Below are 19,573 nucleotides of genomic sequence, written 5' to 3' on the forward strand. Positions count from 1 at the left end.
TATATATATATATATATATATATATATATATATATATATATATATATATATATATATATATATATATATATATATACATATATAGGTATATATATATATATATATATATATATATATATATATATAGGTATATGTATATATGTATATATTTATATATATATTTATATATATATACATATATATATATACATATATATATATATATATATATATATATATATATATATATAGTTTTCCCATAGGAAATTCCGAACTTGATAGTTGGTAGCATTATATTCAAAAAATAGTGCTAAAAACGACGTCATCAGAGACGAAAATGCCACTCAATCACTAAAAATCATACGAACAAGCTGAATTTTGCCGAGAATATTAATTTTGGGATCCCAAAAAAGATGCAAAAAAGTTACCACTTTTACCCCTGGCCTTCCCCCTAAGGCTCCCCTCGTAGGTGGGTAAAAACACAAAAAATCGATTTACCAAGAATCTGTACGTCGCGGAAAAAAATGTTTGAAATAAAAAATGTAGCTGAAATAATTTTAAACAAAAATGTTCGTTATGGCTTTTTGTGTAGAACGAACCGTTCTCTTAGAAACAACGCTTGAAGTGACCATCGAGAAAAGAAACACGCGCGATTTTTCTATTTTGCCCCATAACTTTTTACCACGATGGCATAGTTATATGCATTGCCGTACAGAAAAAAAACTTTTATCCTTTCTATTCAAAATGACTCAGATACTATTTTTTAAGGTTCGCCACTCACCATTTTTCGAAAGAAAAACACGTTAAATTTAAAATGCTCTATAGTTGAAGGTTCTACTAGTAGAACTGTTCTTTAAAGTTTTCTTCTTTTAACGATTTTCGCTAAGTTTTACGGCTATTTTTTAAATTTCTCCATATAACTTTTTTATTGTACATTTAGGTATATGCATTACAAAATAAAAAAGAAAGCTTATTTTCTGAACTTTAAAATAGTCTTTTGTAAAATATTCTAGGACTAACGGTAACCAAGATATGGTTCGTCAAACTGTAATACCTGCAACGATTTCTATATACCTAAATGTACAAGGAAATAATACTGCTGTCGCAGTAGTCAGAGATGAAGATGCCACTGAACCTCTCAAAATCATACGAACAAGCTGAATTTTGCTGAGAATGTCAGTTTTGAAACTCCAAAACAGTTTGCAACTCCTACCTCGGGGCTTCACCCTAAAACCGTCCCTCATGGGGGGGAACGGAAAACATCGATTTACCAAGAGTCTTTACGCCCTAGAAAAAAATGTTGCAAACAAGAAATGTAGCTGAGATAACTTTGAACAAAAATTTGTATTAGCACTTTTTTTGTAGAATAAACCGTTCTCTCAGAAACAACGTTTGAAGCGACCGTCGATTTTACATGTGTTCCGCGTGCGAAATTAATTTTTTAAATAAAATTTGTATCAATTCGTATCAGTTTTAAAAATGAAGAGTACAGCTTTCGTACGCAATTTTGTCGGAAATAGCAGAAATCGTTAAAAGTAGAAAACTTTGAAGAACCGTATCTTGCTTAAAATTAGTTCTAGAGTCTTCTACAGTAAACCATTATAAAGGTAATTATTTTGTACCATTGTGTATACCTAAAATTGCACAGAAAAGAGTTATAGAACAATATTTGCGATACAAATAGAAAAAATGGACCAAAAATGGTGAGTGGCGAATTTTGAAAAATCGTGAATTCTAAGGACTTCTACTAAAGTCATTTTGAAGAAAAAGGATAAAGGTTTTTTTCTGTAAAACAATGTGCCTATATCGATATTCGTGTGAAAATAAGTTATGGGGGAACAAAGAAAAATCGCGTGTGTTCTTGTTTTTTTTGCTTCGTTATTTGAATATATTTTTGTAAAAAAAATTATTTTTAACTTTAAAAGGTGACATTTTGATAGGAAATTTAATTTGAAACAAGTTTTCTGTAGATTTATATCTACGAAAATTCCATAGAATTTACACAAATGCACTCTAGTGCATAGAGACCAATTCACCCCTTTCTCAAAAACGCACCCCCTTAAATGGTAGCACTCTACGGTTTTTTCATATTTGAGGGTCCATTGGCCATATGAAACAATAAAACCCTTTAATGTTGTAATTCCTTTCTTAAGTACATAATCAATAGCCTATGTAGTGAAACAACTCTATGTAGGGTACCTTAACGTTAATAAAAGTTGATATTCGTAAATGTATGTTTGTTGACCTGCTAATAATCGATAGTAGCGATAACCTCAACATTTTGCTTTACTTTGAACCTGCTTTTCAACGGTAACTTGAATGACAGTGAACAAAAATAGCACTAAGGTAATGGTAGATAGGAACAAAGAATGCAAATAAAAATAAATGGAAAGGATATAGAAAAAGCAGAATCGTACAAATATTTAGGAGTTGAGTTGATAGATCATTAAGGCAATCAAGAAAGAGAGAAGATAGAATATTTTATTCTCTATTGTTTAGAGAATAAGTTTATTCTATTCGTCCAATTTCTAAAAGATAGTTTATTTAAATTTTCTTTAATTACTCATATTTTTGTTGCAGATCGGAAGAAAGGATTGAAACAAAAAACTTTTAAGCAAAGGGATAATCATTAACAAGATAGGTATCTAAATTTGGATGTTGCCAATATCCAACAGTCTATCAACATATCGTTGGATACTACCATCTCTTTATTTTTATAGTTTAGTATATTATATATTATTCTATAGTTAATAAATTCAAATAAATATAAATGCAAAATTTTGACCGGAAACAAACATATATGAATGTTAATAATGGTAATATATTTTATAGCTGTAGATGAATTATTTATCAATAAACTATTATGCATTAAGTTGAATTGAATTATTTTGTATTTGTTTTTCAAATAAAACTAATTATAAGTATAATAGCGAATAATAAAATTGATTAAATACAGTTAACCAATAGTATTTAAGACTTTAAGTTTAAATATTAACATATTAGTTAAACCTATAATCGCATCCTAAACTGGATCTATGTGTTTTTCATGTTAATTCATCTATCATGAGTAATAAAATGTTTATTAATAATAAAGGACAACCATTCATTTTTTTGCTGAAAGATTTTTCAACTATCTAACGGAGTTATCCTGAAAAACAGAACTTCATTAAAAAACTTCACTACATTCAAAATACATGCTTGAGAACTTGGGTAGAAAATAAAAAAGGGTAGGAAATAAATTCGACATTTCAACATTAAAAACAACAAACACATTGAAATCTATTTTATCTAAAATAAAGCCTAGAACAAAGAATTGTATTTATAAAATATCTTGTGAATGCGAACACTTTTATTTAGGTGAAACATTAAGACCATTAAATATTAAATTAAATAAACAATTTTATATTAAAAAAGATGGCTTTTGGCTTCGAACTATGTTCATTCACAGATCTTATTAATGAAATATTACTGACTTAACCTTTAACTACCCGCGGTGGTGTATAAAATACACCATTTCTACTAAAACAACGATAAAATCCAAATGATGTGTTTTTTACGTGCACTCGCAGTTGCACGTCGATAGCTGTAGAGTTTGATGATTTATTTATCACTTTCTTCGTGCAATACAGTTTGGTGAATAAAATACACCGCGCGGGTAGCAATGTAAGTATAATTATTTGTTCAGTAAATTGGTGTTTTTTTTTTTTGTTTTTTGGACATTTTCATTATTTTATTTATTTTTATTATATTTATATTTTATTTTTAGGGACAAAGTAAAAATCAGAAACCCCAACAAATTAACACAGATGGAATTAGAGGAGCTGGCTCAAGTTATTTGCAATTCCGATACGGAAGAAGAATTACCAAACGACGATGCTGATACTTCTTCTGAAGAGTACGTAGAGGAGACTGAACATGACTCAGAATCAGAAATCGAAAGTAACGACTCCCATGACGATTTAGAACATGTTGAATCTAGCAGTTACTTAATTGCCAAAGATAAACTGACTAGATGGAATAAAAATCCACTCAAGAGCAAATTTAGTAAAGTCAGCGCTAAAAATCTTGTAAAAATCTTTCCTGGCGTGAAACAAAAAGCAAGGGATATTCAAAACGAAGTAGATGCTTTTATGAGAATATTCACAGATGAAATGATAGAGTACATTACTAAATGCACGAATCGACACATTACGAATGTTAAACCACAGTTTATGAGAGAACGTGATGCAAAAGACGTAACAAAAGTAAAAATGCAGGCATTTATAGGTTTGCTTTTGTTATCTGGATACAAGAAGCAAAATCATACCCACTTTTTGGAACTCTGGACAACAGATGGCACCGGCTCTGAAATTTTTCGGGCATGTATAAGCAAAAACAGGTTCTTATTTTTACTCGCAGTGATTCGATTCGATGATAAAAGTACCAGAAATGAAAGAAAAAGGGGTAGATAAGTTAGCTGCAATAAGATGGGTCATAGATACATTCGTAACGAATTGCAAAGACAATTACACTCTGGGTGAATTTTTAACAATTGATGAAATGTTGATACCTTTCCGAGGGCGTTGTAGTTTTCTTCAATATCTTCCCAACAAACCCGCGAAGTATGGACTGAAACTTTTTATATTGTGTGATGCAAAAACATTTTATGTGTCAAACTTTGAAGTTTATTGTGGTAAGCAGCCCGAAGGCCTCTACAGCATGCCAAATACACCTAGTGCAATTGTGCACCGTTTGTTGAACGAAGTAAAAGGTACTAATCGGAACTTGACATGTGATAACTCGTATTCAAGTTATCCGCTAGCGAAGGAATTATTGGAAGGGAAAATTACCATGATTGGGACCATGAAAAAAAATAAACGGGAAATACCGCAAAAGTTTTTACCTCATAAAAATAGACCTGTTAAATCTTCGTTATTTGGATTCCAAAAAAATGTAACATTGATTTCCCATGTACCGAAAACAAATAGAGCGGTTCTATTGATCTCAACGATGCACGAGGATGGATATATAGATCCAGTGTCGAGTAAACCTGAAATCATCTTACAATATAACGCAACCAAAGGTAGAGTTGATACTGTTGATAAAATGTGTAGCACATACTCAGTATCAAGAAGAACAAGACGATGGCCATTGTCTATATTTTTCCAACTCATAAACATCGCGGGAATCAATGGACAACTTCTCTATAATGCAACTCATGTCAATGCAGCTTATAAGCATAGACGGGAATTTTTGAAAGTGCTTTCCTTAGGTTTGATGAAGCTATACCTCTCTGAACGCGCCAGTATTCAATCACTGCCAAGTGATATAAAAGGTTTTCTGGCGAAATATAAAAAACCAACAGAGGTCAATGAGGAACCACCTGCAAAGATCAGAGCGCGGTGTTTCATTTGCGGTAGGAAAAACAATCGAGTCACAACAATTATCTGCGGAAGTTGCAATAAGTCAGTTTGCAAACAACATATGATAACAGTTGTTACATGCGATTGTTGCAAAAATGGAGAAGCAAGCAGTGAATAATACAAACTAACAGTGACACATGTGAAGTTTTCATTTTAAGAATTTACTTGTTTTCTTGAGTTATTTCTTTGTTAAGATTTTGTCTTTAAAAAAAAGTATTTTTTATTTATATCATTAAAAATGCATAAAAATTAAGGAATCATGTTTTTTATCCCTATACATTAATATAAATAATTCGTATGTATTGAATCTGATATTAATAAATATGGTGTATAGAATACACCGCGCGGGTAGCTGCGTGAGATTTTGGAGCGCAGGTAGTTAAAGGTTAAAATTAAATGTATTGTAATATACCTGGGTGGTATGTGAAACATGGGTGATTTGCAATATATTTTTTTTGCACCAATTTTTTGTTTTTTTTTGCAATTTGTGGTTTTTGACATATTAAACAACAATTTAAACTACAAATTTTGTATTACTTTTTTTAAATTGATTAGAGATAAACAAAATACGTCTATTTATAAAAATATCCCTAGACTTTTGCGTTGTGTGTATTTTTAAATAGTAGGTATGTACTTTGGCGTATAAATTGTATTTTAGTGACTACCTTAAAAAATTTTTAAGCTATTTATACTAAATATTTATTTTTGTTTTTCTGAGAAAATCAATTAAGAGATCATACACTGATTTGTTGAATGTGGTAATTAAACATGATATATTAACTGGACCCGCAATGTGTAGTTTGTACAATTTGGATAAAAACTTTTTGGGTGATCCCATGTGTTTGGTACATTCGAAAAATGTGATTTAAGTCTTCCACTGAAGTGTTGCTATACTCACAAAAGGGGCTTTACAATACTCATATTATAAATAGATATGCTGGAAAGCAACCATTATGAATTGTAATTCTAATAATAGTAGAAGCATATGATTTGGAAGGAGAAAATGTTAGGTGAGGATGAGGAATGCTATTGGGCAGAGTTGGATGAATTGAATAATAGTGACTGTTACGAGCATTAGTAATAGTTTTATATAAAGTTTTCCATTTATTCCTGGCATGTTTCTTTATTAGTGACAAGAAATCATTATTACTTTCAATCGTTGCTTCTATTCGAGTGTCACAAGCACTTTTGGCTGCCATATCTACTTCTTCATTGTCAGCGATACCTGCATATTTTAAATCTCATATGAGGGTCCTAGTAACAAAGTCGACAATCTCCATTATTTTGACTTGAATAAAAATCACATTTTCATAAAAATATCATTTAAATCAAGAAAAAATTCGATATCACCCTTTTTTAAGGTGATATCGAAACAAATATAGTTTAATTTATAAGACAATGGCAAATACTGAAGAAACTTTACCTAAATTATTAACATTTTTTTTAATTGAAAAAAAAAATAATGGAGAATGCCGGTTTTGATAGTAAAAGGTGTATATTGCCGGATTTGATACTAGAATTCGGCAAGAAAATAATAAAAGGTTTTTATGTTACCTTGGAGAGTTTTACAGATAATTTTATTTATGATAGCTCATAAAAAAACCACCATTTTGTTTTCAAAATTATGTAATTTAAGAAACAAAATATTATACATTATACTAAAATAGAAAGAAGTATTTTCAAAAAACTCACAAGTTGCTTGCTCTATTATTTCTTCAGTATGTGAAACTGTGTCAGCACTTCCTTCCTGAACTGCTAGCTGCTGTACTTGATTATTATTGAAGATAATATCTTCAAAAAACTTTAGTTCTTTCATGGTTCTCCAAGTATTTCCAAAGTGCTTAGTGAGAAGTTTATCAACATCTTTAAGCTTAAGTGAATTTACTTTTTGCAGACAACTTTCTATAATAACGGAATCAATCGCATATATGTCATACAAATGTTTGCAAATCATTTCTGTAATTAATTTTTCCCGAATGGTAATATTTCCAGTTTTGCATTTTGATAGGAAAAAGTGCTTTGTATTTTTAAAAGAAAAATGCCAGTGGATCTAAAAGCACTTGAGATTATTTCTTTTCTATTAAACACTTTTCAATTTTGCTCTAAGTGTTTTTTAATATCTTTCTCAATATTATCAAAGACCCTATCAGCTTGCAAGAAAGAATGGCCTACCACCGGAAAAATTACCTCGATGTGCATGGTTTATTGCTCTTGATGAAAGCCATTTGCAATACATTCCAATTAGCGTAGTGTTCTTATTTTGACCAGTACAGTCATCTGCCATTAGCCTAATGATGGTTATTTAAGAGTGAAAATCAATTTTGTTCAGCCTGTCAAAAACGGAGGAAGAAATTTCGTTGGTTCCTTTTCCAAATTCGTCCTCTGTCCAATAATACGAAAATACACTTTTTTGAGTAAGCTTTGATTGAGAGGTTCCCTGGAATATGGTAAAATTCTACAAATACAGTTGCCTAGAGTAGTAGGCATTTTAGTCGAGGAGCTTGGGAAGTTTTTTTTGACAATCGAAAGATAGTGTTATCAAATCATCTCGTGACTCCTTAAGCAACTCAAAAATGCATTATCCCTTAGCTTATGAATTTTTCTTTCAACAATAAATTTTGTCTTCTCGTCTTCATCTATATATCTTTTATTTTTTCCTGCAAACTTAATGTATAGGGAACACACATCCGTAAGGGGAGTAGTAAAGCTAAGGTTATAGATCATTCTAAAGTATAATGGTTTTACTTTCTCCTCTGGAGAGCACTGATTAATATACATTTGGAACATCTTTTATATTGATAAATCGGAAGAAAGATAGCGCGTACGTGTGGAGGAGCCGATTCAATACTTTTAAAAGTATTCATAAATTTTTGAACTGATTTTTGTTTTCCTTTAAAATTTGCAGTTTTTCTGTCACTTCCTCTTTTTTTCCATAGATGCTTCTCCTGTTTTTACAAATGATATCAAAATGTGTGTGAGGCGACGGTTCGTAATATTTAGTATGTTTAAAAAGGTTTTTTGGCACACTGGAATATTTTGCTTCTTGCACTATTCCTTACAAAGCATTTCACAGACGTTGTTTTTACGTTATGTATAGAGTTTTTTGGACGACGACGTTTAGGTAGTTAACCTGTACAAAATTTTAGAATAAAGGAATCTTGTCTAATTTTGTCCTTAGCTGCATAAAACGCATCATAAAAACACTTGATATCTCTCATTGTTAGAGAAGAATATTGATAGGCCTTCGTTTTGTGACCGCAAGTAGGGAATTGCGGTAACTGTGATGAAGAGTACCTGAAAAGATAACATTTTTTTAAAAATATTTGAAATACTGACCTTATAAAATTAACAATAGCTTGAAAAAATCATTAGTTCTTTATTAGTTTTTCATAACATGTAAAATAGTTTTAATAATAAAATAAATCAAAAAAAATATATGAATAAAAGCTGAATCCGGATCTGCTCTTAAACCTAATCTTTCGAGTAAAGACTACAACTAAAATTTAAGGAACGTACTTATTTTTTCCGCACATTTGATCGCCATATGGACGGATTTTGAATTCGTTTGCGAGCTTTGTTGTTTTCAACAGAAGTTGTAATAGTTTCCATTTTTAAATACTAAAAAAATAAAAAAAAAACAAACAGCTTGGTACCTCCGTTGAAAAAAAAAACTACGAGAAATTATAACAATAACCACTCCAGCCGACTCCTGTAGTAGAAGCCACAGTTAGAATGCAGTGCAGAAGGAAAATACTATAAAAAGTGAAATATATCAAAAAATCATTGTCGATAGCTTATCTATATTTATCAATTTTCAATGGCTTCCATTGTAAACACACTCTTTGGAAAATAAAGATCATTAAAAAGTCATTAAGAGGAATAATTTGTAATCCCCATTGTCCACACAAAGCAAACATGTCTCTTTGTCGATTTGGGTACTGGCCATTAGAGCAAAAACTTGTTGGCAAAAACTACGAAAGCTCAGTTCTATTTCATTTTCGCAAGCTGATGGAAGTACCTACATCATGAAGCCGTTACCAGCATCTGTCGTGAATTTCAAATAGGGTAAGACTCTTAGTGTGTAAGTAAAACGTGTGGTATTAAATGTATTGAACTATCATCTGAACTTAAAAAATGGTGACAGCTATTGTGGAAAAAGTTTCGAAAATATGCGATGTGAGTGTTCGCAAAATTTATGACATCCGCGAATAGACCCAGCAAGGCGAACTGAAAATGGTACAAAAAAGGAAGAAAACTAGTTTTCAGTCCATTTCCATTCACGTGAGAATACTTACGATGAGGGAGTGAAATCTCGAATAAAAAATATTGTCTTCTCTTCTCTGAACCGTCATCATTTTCCAGGACTCGTTTGAGCAAGCTATCCTCCATGATAAATGAGTCCCACTGGGCCCAATACGTCTTAACTACTGAGCATAGGTTTGATATTTCTTGCCAAGGTGGTCGACGGTTTTTCTCTTTCCATTCTCGAATTTTCTGTACAACTGGATCTCTCTCTTGTTCTTCCCTTATCTTAGTAGGCGTCAAGTCGTCGTTGACCATTGATGTTCTTAGCACTGCTGCTTCCTTGGATTCCGTTTTGTTGCAGTAGGGAACACTCTGCTGGGCATGGCCTTCTGGAAAGAGAATGAGCGTTTCTGTGGCTAACTCCGGCCCGGTGCTCAATCTTGAAATCGTATTCTTGGAGTCGTTCGATCCATCTGGCTATCTGACCCTCTGGATCCTTAAACTGCATCAACCATTTAAGGGCAGCATGGTCGGTTCGGATTAAAAACTTCCTTCCGTAGAGGTATTGATAAAAGTGCTCTACTGATTTCACTACTGCTAGAAGTTCTCTTCTCGTGACGCAATAATTCCGCTCAGGTTTTGAGAGAACTTTACTAAAATATCCAAGGACTCGTTCCTGTCCTCCTTGAATCTGAGATAGCACTCCTCCAATTCCCACATTACTTGCATCTGTATCTAAGATGAACTCTCCTTCTGGCAGTGGATATTCTAAAATTGGTGCTGTGATTAAATGTTTTTTTAAGGTCTCAAAGGCATTTTGGCAGTCTGTATCCCAGCGGTAATCTCTTGCTTCCTCTGTAAGCCGAGTTAATGGCTTAGCGATATCTGCAAACTTCTTAATAAACATCCCGTAGTAAATACATAGTCCAAGAAAACTTCTCACTTGATGTTTGTCCGTTGGTTCTGGCAATTCCTTAATGGAATCCATTGAGCTGGCGAAACAACTGGCTCTCAAATTGCCTACCTCGGTCCGTTGTTAAGGTTGCTGGCACGCCAAACCGGGATATCCATCCCTCAAGGAGCTTCTGCGCGATAACTTCGGTTGTAATCTCCGAGATAGGTATGGTCTCTGGCCATCTTGTGAAACGGTCGATGATTGTGAGCAGGTATCGAAAGTTCTGATTTGCTGGAAGTGGGCCCACGATGTCGATATGTATGTGTGCGAATCCATCGTCTGGCATTCCTAGAGGTGTCACAGGTGTAACAGTGTGATGTCCAATTTTGGCACGTTGACATTGGATGCACTCTCGTGACCACTGCTTGTCTTGGCGATTCATGTTATGCCACACAAAACATTCAGCAATCATTCGTAATGTAGCAGCATGCCCTGGATGGGACTGCGTATGGAACTTCAGGAAAACATCTCTTTGGAACACAGCTGGCACATAAACTCGTATACGACTATCTTGGACTGAACAATAAATAGGTCGCTGGCTATCTGGTAGAACTATGCGTAAAAGTTGTAAGGAACTGGCAGGATCGTTCAGGGTTTGTTGAAGACCCTCATCTGTAGTCTGAGCTTCGGATAGCCGGTCATAGTCAATGGTAATGGGTGTTGTGATAGCGTCTACTTCAGGTTGTGAGAGACAATCGGCAACGATATTAGTTGCGTCCTGTATATGTCGAATATCGGTCGAGAATTTGCCAATAAATTCTAGTTGACGTATCTGTCGTGGAGACTGCCGCTCATGTCGCTGTTGGAAGGCAAACGTTAAAGGCTTGTGATCAGTATAAATGGTAAACGGCATGCCCTCAAGAAAATGGCGGAAGTGATGAATGCCACTGAATATGGCAAGCAACTCTCGGTCATAAGTGCTGTAGTTTCGCTCCGTCCTAGAAAGCTTTCGAGAGAAGAAAGCGATGGGCTGTAGGTGTTCACCTATAAGCTGTTGCAAAACACCGCCGATTACAGCATCTGAGGCATCAACTGACATGTTCAATTGGGCATTTGGTACTGGAAAGACCAATTCAGTCGTCGCGGCTAAGAGTTCTTTTACTTTGGTGAAAGCTGCTGCGACTGCTGGTGTTAATGTTAGTTCTTGCTGCTTTTTCTTTTGCTGAGACAATAACTCCGTTAGTGGCATTAGCTTATTGACAGCATTACGTAACCAACGTCTGTAGAAATTGAGCATACCCATAAATCGTCGTGGCTGTCGTTAGGTCGTAGGTTGTGGAAACTTGCGAATCGCGCTAACTTTAGCCGGCAATGGACGAACGCCAGTTGGGGATACCGTGGCACCCAGGAAGTTTACTTCACGTTTACGGAATTTTGATTTATCCTTGTTGATTTGGAGTCCATTTGCTTCCAGAATCCGAAGTAGTGATGCCAGGTGTTGCTCATGCTCAGTCTGTCTCCGAGTCAACCAAAATATCGTCAATGTATACATACACATATGAGCATTCTCGAAAAAGGTAAGCGATCTTTCTCTGGAACGTCTGGGCAGCATTTCGCAAACCGAACGGCATTCGGAGGAACTCGTACAGCCAAAGGGAGTTATTACAGCCGTCTTTTGGATATCCTTCGGGTGGACTGGAATTTGGTAAAAAGCACGTACCAAGTCGATACAAGAGAAAATTTTTTTACCATGTAGCTGGTTAGCAAAATCCTGGATGTGCGGTATAGGGTAGTGATCTGGTTTCGTCATGGCATTTAAACGGCGGAAATCTCCACAGGTACGCCATCGTCCATTGGGCTTCTGAATTAAGTGAAGCGGACTGGCCCAAGATGACTTTGATGGTCGGATAATGTCTGCCTGCATCAGCTCGTTTAATTCTGCTCGTGCAGCTTGAAGACGGTCTGGTGGAAGTCTTCGTGGTTTAGAGAGAACTGGTGTACCTCGAGTCTCAATATAGTGCTGGACTCTTTCAGTATCCTCTGGTATAGCAACAGTTGGACGATCATAAAGATGGGCAGTGGATAAGCCTACTTCTGGCACCCTACCAAGACAAGACACACAAGTAATACTGCTTGACATACTTGGACTTACTAGTCGTTTGTTTCTCATGTCTACACTAATCCCATGGTACGTCAGAAAATCGGCTCCCAGTATGGGTGTGGTGACATCTGCGACTACAAATGTCCATGTTACAGGTTGGCCTAGACCAAGGTTTAGTGTGAGCTGTTTCTGACCATATGTTTGGATGCACGATCCGCTGGCAGAATACAGGCATACAGTGCTGGGCTGAGTCACAGTGCAGGTTTTACGTGGAAACACACTTAGGTCTGCCCCTGTATCAATAAGAAACTGAAGTTGGAGAGCACTATCGGTAATGAAGAGGCGGCGTGGTATGTGAGGGGCTGCGGTTGTCGCCATTACTGCGCCCTTTGATCTTTTTTTGTAAACTTGCAGTGTGGTCTACATTTCTTTTTTTGTGCACCAAATGTTCGATGGTAGTAATACTGTTCAGATAATGACTTGGTACTCTTGACCATTTGAATCTGTTGCCCTTCTTCAGCTACAGTTAATCTGGTGGATAAAGCATTCACTTGGTCACTCAATGCAGCCACTGTTTTGTCTAAGTCAGGGCTTTCGGTAACAACCAGGAATGAAAAACTGAAACACCGGAGGTACGTATCGCCTTTCTTAGCAAGTTCTTCTAGGTCTCCATCAAGACTAGATATAACGCTTCGAACTGAAAGTGGTAGGCGGTCCAACCAAAAATTTTTGAGAACTTAAGTACTAATGCTATCCATGGCCAAAGCTTGCATTCGATGGAGTAGTTGAGTGGGTTTTAGGTCACCCAGAGTGAGTTCCATCAACTTGTGGATCTTTTTATCTGAGCTAGTGCCATACCTGTCGAGAAGTCGAGCTTTTAGTTGTATATAGGCATTGCCAGCAGTGGGATTCTTTACTATGTCTGCTACTTCTATAGTACTTCAATGTTTAAACTAGCAACAGTATGGTCGAATTTACAGTTGTCAATTGTAATTTTGGCTTGTCGAAACTGCGCTTCCAGCCGAAGAAACCATATTTCTGGTTCAGTGCGCCAAAACTCTGGCGCTTTGATGCCTACCCGTGCAATTAATGAGTGATCATTGCCTTCGCACGGTGTAACATTCATATTGTTTGGCATTGTTTGGTCGGTGTTTGTCATAGTTGTGTATAAAACGTTGTACTTACAGTTTTTTTTCTCGGGGTCACCGATGTGGCCTGTTTGCGGGAAGCAAGGTAGTCTGGGCACACTTTAAATTGTTTTATTGATTTATTAATAATAAACTACGTACTAAAAACAAATAAGAAAACTGTAAGAGTTCTTTTCGTTGTCACCTCGTCGTGTGATCATGTTCTGTCAGCCATCAGCTGCTCTGATCTCCACTTCTTTTCTCCGTCGACGTTCCCTCACTTCGGTAGCACAGTCAACCCATGTGTGGCTGGAGGTTAACTGTCAATCTGCCACAAGACAAAAAAAATCATAAGCCTAAGGCATGATAAAATAATTCGGTGAATTAATAATATTGTATTTAAAAATAAAGTATTATGTTTGATATAAATAAAGTCTTGACAAAAACTTTGACGGAAGGAAAACGACAAAAATTTTCTTAAAATTCTGTTTTTATGTAACCAAAATAAAGTAAAAAAGAGTAAAAAATATTTGTACAAGTTTTAATTTACTGAATATCATTTACTTAAATAAGAAATTTGTCACTGCGTTTTTTATTAGAGACAAAGGTCAGAACACTTATTTAATGAAGATTCACACACTAAAAAGTAAAAACTGCTTTAGTGTCGTTTTATGAAACCGATAAATTTTCTTCGTGACAGAAGTTTCGTTTTAACAAGTTTGACGATATGCTAAAACTCTATTAAGTAATTTTTTATTTGTGTGGAAGGTTGGTGTAAAAGTCGCGGTAGTCCTGAGGAATTAACTGTTTTAATTCTTGAAGGTGTTCATACTTCGATTTTTCAATAGGACAAGGGCCTCTGTACAATTTTGAGCGTTTTCAGTGTCTAACTTCTTTTTTGCCCGTTGTGGAAGCTCAGTCCAATTATTATTCATTGAAAGTTTATAATTAATTATCCCTGCTGGTGTGTATTGATAACAGACCACGTCATTGACACATGGATCTCCTTTTTTTTCGATCCTGGTCGAATACTACTGTAGGTAGATGTATCATATTGCAAGAAATCGACATGATTTAGATAGTGTATTTCATAAGGATTGTTGATTCGTGCACTTTTAATAATGCTTATGTAGTCAGCAGGGACGAAAACCTGTCTCGATTTCTGAGTTTCGTTTCAATTGCCGAATGGGCAGAGTCTACCTCCATGTGGGTATGACCAACTTCTAAATATTTTTGTTCTATGATAATATTGTATTTTATACTAATATCGAGTAATGCATTTGACAGCTTTGCATTTCTGTTCTGGTATGCACACCCATCACTCCAAATAATAATTTTCTTTATTGAGCTCTGAATACCAATTTCATTTACTATAAAATTAGTTGCAATAGTGGCAAAAACATCACTCTCTAGTTCTCCTTCCACCTCATGCCACACAAAACAAGTTACATTCCTTGTAGTTTGATTATGATATACTTGATAATGAACTTTCAACTTAGTTTTGTAATAATTGGCGGATGCCAAAACATTCTTCATCTAGTGTTCCGTTTTTGTACAAAGTACACTGATCTTTTATCGGCGCGTAAATAGATAAATTCATTTTCTTGAAGATCTTTTGGAAGGTATGCCATGATACTGTTTTTTTGTTTTCAACGTGGTACACCCTGTGCATTTCTCTAACACTGTACCAAACTGGCTCTAGATACAGTTTACTTGTAGATGAGCGACAATAGTGGGATTCAATTTTAGGCAGCGAGTTCAGCCAGGCCTCTATATCTTTTGAAACGCAGAACATTTGGTTATTTGATTCAGCCGATGAACTGACCTCAATAGTTTCTGATACTGCTGGATTCTTCTTTAATGTCCATGATCTTAATTGTTTTTCTCCAATACTCAATGTATTTAGAAACATTTGTTTGCAAACTTGTTTTTTTACAGAATCTACTGTAAAAGAAAAATGGTATTTTTTTTTTTTTCGGGAATCTATAGTTAAATCTGCCTTTGAATATTTAGGTTTTTGTGGTAAAGCGTTTTCTACAACATAAGTTTGTTTGGATTTCCAGCTACGTTTGGCCCAAAATGTCCTAAACAATAAGTCTCGTTGGTCATCACTGATTTCGTGGCATTTAAATGACTGTCTAGGGCCCCCTTTTCACACTTAACAGAATGGTCAGGACACCGTGGACCTAAAGTCTTATGATCTTTATTAAACTTTTGTTCTTATTTTCCTGTGTTAGGATTTTTTTCGAAGTTGACATAGGCTTTACCTAATAACCGCAGCTTGGCATTTTTTACCTCTTCCACTGTTCTTCATTTCTTTGGCCTTTTCTTTTTCTTTTAATTCCAGTTTGTTCGCCAACCAGAATTTCAGTAGTTTGGTTGACCTCGATGGCTTTGGACTCTGACTCATCTGAGGAACTTGATGCAGATCTTTCGTATTGGTAAAGAGAGCCAGAGTCAGAATCTTTACAAGACAGCGAATGTTTGGAGTCTCTAAGTTCTTGAGCCAACTTTCCAGTACCACCTATAATTTCATGTTTTTTATTATTAGTTGTATATATTTCTGATACAATGTTTTTTTCAAACCCATCTAATAGATCCTCAAATAGATTTGATGTTACAACCTCACTTTCAGGTGGCAACATTAAAACATCATTGGTATCTGCAGAACTGAAGGTTGTTTCAGACTCAACAGTAGCATTAGATTTTACTTCTGAAGCAATGATGTTTTGAAACTCATCTAAGAAGTTCTCTAGTAAATCTGGCGCTGCACTCTCTGTTTTCACGGATAGCGATAAGACGTCATTGATTTCTCCAGAGCTACTACAGATTGGGGAGACTCAGCAGTAGCGTCAATTATAACTACAGCAGACTCCAAAATTTCTAATGGTTTTGCATAAGTTGTTCCAGAGCCTAAAAAATAAAAATTCGAAAATAACAAAAACTATTTATATACCTAAAATTATTGACAATAACATTTTGGTGCAAAATGACAACATCATTATAAAAACGATTCATGAGGATAAAAACCTAATCCTTACCTACCAGCTTTAACATCAGTCTCCCACGAAGAAGTTTTTATTTTGGTGTTTGCTATGCCCAAAGCCACTAACAACCGCCCACGACTTCCAATCACTTTGATTATTATAATCTCTAAAAAATATTAAACAATTGCAATTAGTCGAATGTCAAAATAATAACCTGTCTATCTTGGTGCAAAAGGTTGTATGTCAAAAATGCATTTATATAAAAACTCTTATAATAATAAAATAATTTGATTATTATTATATTATTATTGTATATCAAAATCAACAGTTTTATAATATAACTCAATTTTTAAACTTAACCATATTTAACTCAATTATAAAATGTATGTTTTAAAGTTCTATAATAAAACATAAAGTAAGGTTATAAACCTTTATAGAAAGAACCAAAGAAAGATCCCAAAATTATCAACAACACTGGACTAAAATTCACTTTTTTAATATAATTATATACTTACATTTTAATTGTAGATGAATGGCACAATATGATTCTAATAAACCCATTTAAACAGTACTAAACTCGGTTCGCTAATCCCAGTCCGAACTGTCTAGTGAATTTAGTAATTATTTTTTGCGAAGTTAGTTACTTTTTGACAGACTAAAAGTGTCTGGAAATTACTATACAACCAAGCACCCGTACTCATAGCCAATATTAATAGTAAACAAACTAAATAGTAAATAAAATAGAACTTTGCGAATTACCGACAATCAATATTTATTTATCTGCACCATATAATAAATAGTTATGTTAAATTATAACAACTACATATATATTTTTTAAATATATACTACCCAAAATTTGATGGGTTTAGTATACACTTCGACTATTTAGAATAATTCTTCTTTTTTTAAAGAAAGAAGTCTGTAATAGCAGGATACTTGAGCTATTAATACTGAGAAGTAGGAATTGTTGTGTTGTAGGTTTCCGACAATGAATCTGTCAAAATTTGTCCGAGCTAAGCGAATGGTTGGAGTTTACAGGATATTACCACAGTATAGACAACAGTGAGGGCTATGATGTATCATTTATGTGAAATAATTACATGGTGTAAACTCCGATTTTAACACATTTATTTAAAAATTTCCAAATCGGTATGATATAAGAACTACGTATAACGGGTTGCCTATCTTGATATGTAATTTATCTATATGTAAATGTAATTTTTAAGCTGCCTAAAATTACGTCCGTTTTTGCTCTTAGTTAGGTTATGTTATTGTATGTAATTTGTGGAAACAATTTACTATTTGTTTATAATTATAATAAAATAAACTAATGGCTTCAATTAAAAAGAAGACAACCAGGAAACAATTGGAAGTGATGTTAGACTTTATAAAAATAAATAGTGCTTACTGGCAAAATAGTCAAGGAAGGCTAAGAAAGTAGCCCAATTGTGAGAGGAATTTGCTATCATGGTAAATACAGTAGATGGTGGCCCTAAAAAAACAGCAGAACAATGAAGACATGTAGGTAAGAAAATTAATTTCTGTTACTATCAAATTTAATAATAAATGCTAAATTTTTAGGTGTTCAATGAGTGGAAGATTTTGCAACTCATTTCAAAGATTCATCTTGGGGAGCCCCAGATTATAAATACATTTAATTTTAAAGGTAAAGATTAATGATTGATGTATTATGTTTATTATGGTGTATATTTTTCAGAAGGAAAAGGAAATCAACCTGTGAAAATTAAAAAGGCAATAGTTTTATTTAATATTCTATAAACATATCCTTTATAAAATTATATCTCAATTATGGAATAAACTGAATATAAACATTTTTATTTAACAATTTTATAACTTTTATAACAATGTTTTAGCCGCTTTGTAATATGTTTCAGATTTTTTGTTTTGTCTTGATCTTTGTGTTATTCTTTTTGATTTTGTAACTAATTGTAACATAAATACCTACATATCATTAAGAAATATACTAATTATAAACACTTTTATTTAACAATTTGTTTTTATTTTACAACACGAAGTTTGCAGCAATAATACTTCTTCATATTCTCTAACGGTTATGAGCACATTTGAACCATTTTGTAATATATTTTAGTTTGTTTTACCATTATTATTAGTCAACATCAATGCATCACAAGAATATATGTTTCCAGCTTTAACAGGGCTGTAATGTAAAACCCTGTGCATGTGCAAATAATTCTTTGGGACAATCCTCCATTCACCCCTGTGTCTACCAACTCTTCTCTAGATTCTAACTCCAATAGATTTTAAATCATCCTCTAAATTGTCTTGATACCTAAGTCTTGGGTCTTCTTCTGGTTTATTGTCCCATCAGCCCTCTTCTGTTAAAAACCTTTCCGACTGTTGCACATACCTCTTGCCTGATGAAATGCTCTATCCATGTAAGGTATGCTACCTTAATTAATTTTATGTCAGGTTCCACAAAGGTTCTATACAACCCAAAGTTGTAATGCCTGTGCCACAAACCTTGTTCTTTGTAGTAGTATATTTTAGGTGTATTTGTAGGTTTACTTTGTAGTATATTTTAGGTTTGTTTTAGTTTTTGAAATTGTATTCTTTACTTGTATGTTTTAATTTTCCAAGGGTTTTAACAAATTTTCAACTAATTTGTAATATATTTTAAATTTGTTTGTTTTTAACTTTTTGCAATTAATCGTAACATACAGGTTTTATGTTTTTAAACATTTTATTTAACAATTTTATAACACAAAGTTTATATATATATATATATATATATATATATATATATATATATATATATATTGAAAACGTAGAAGAAGAGACAATGATGTTAGGAAACC

The 19,573-nt window shown here is 33.8% G+C and overlaps 1 protein-coding gene and 3 long non-coding RNA genes across 6 annotated transcripts in view; 3 read left to right on the plus strand and 1 right to left on the minus strand.

The window, feature by feature from the left end:
• The window catches only part of LOC140433361 (uncharacterized), a 60,595-nt gene extending 57,743 nt beyond the window's left edge, over nt 1-2,852 (plus strand). For all 3 annotated transcript variants that reach the window (XM_072521383.1, XM_072521384.1, XM_072521385.1), the window contains exon 6: nt 2,560-2,852. In XM_072521383.1, coding sequence (XP_072377484.1) covers nt 2,560-2,612 — 53 coding nt within the window. In that variant the 3' untranslated portion in view covers nt 2,613-2,852. The remainder of the gene's footprint in view (nt 1-2,559) is intronic.
• Nucleotides 2,853-3,569: 717 nt separating this feature from the next.
• LOC140433362 (uncharacterized) lies at nt 3,570-3,934 on the plus strand. The gene is made up of 2 exons (XR_011949934.1): nt 3,570-3,642; nt 3,746-3,934. It is a non-coding gene; the product is annotated as an uncharacterized lncRNA (long non-coding RNA).
• Nucleotides 3,935-13,789: 9,855 nt separating this feature from the next.
• LOC140434700 (uncharacterized) lies at nt 13,790-17,741 on the minus strand. Its single transcript, XR_011950074.1, has 3 exons — nt 17,252-17,741; nt 16,795-16,902; nt 13,790-16,662 (listed from the first exon to the last, which is right to left on the minus strand). It is a non-coding gene; the product is annotated as an uncharacterized lncRNA (long non-coding RNA).
• Nucleotides 17,742-17,823: 82 nt separating this feature from the next.
• Nucleotides 17,824-19,365, plus strand: LOC140433363 (uncharacterized). Its single transcript, XR_011949935.1, has 3 exons — nt 17,824-18,261; nt 18,318-18,402; nt 18,454-19,365. It is a non-coding gene; the product is annotated as an uncharacterized lncRNA (long non-coding RNA).
• Nucleotides 19,366-19,573: the final 208 nt, after the last annotated feature.

This window comes from Diabrotica undecimpunctata, chromosome 2, assembly GCF_040954645.1.
Source record: "Diabrotica undecimpunctata isolate CICGRU chromosome 2, icDiaUnde3, whole genome shotgun sequence".
Lineage (NCBI taxonomy): Eukaryota > Metazoa > Arthropoda > Insecta > Coleoptera > Chrysomelidae > Diabrotica > Diabrotica undecimpunctata.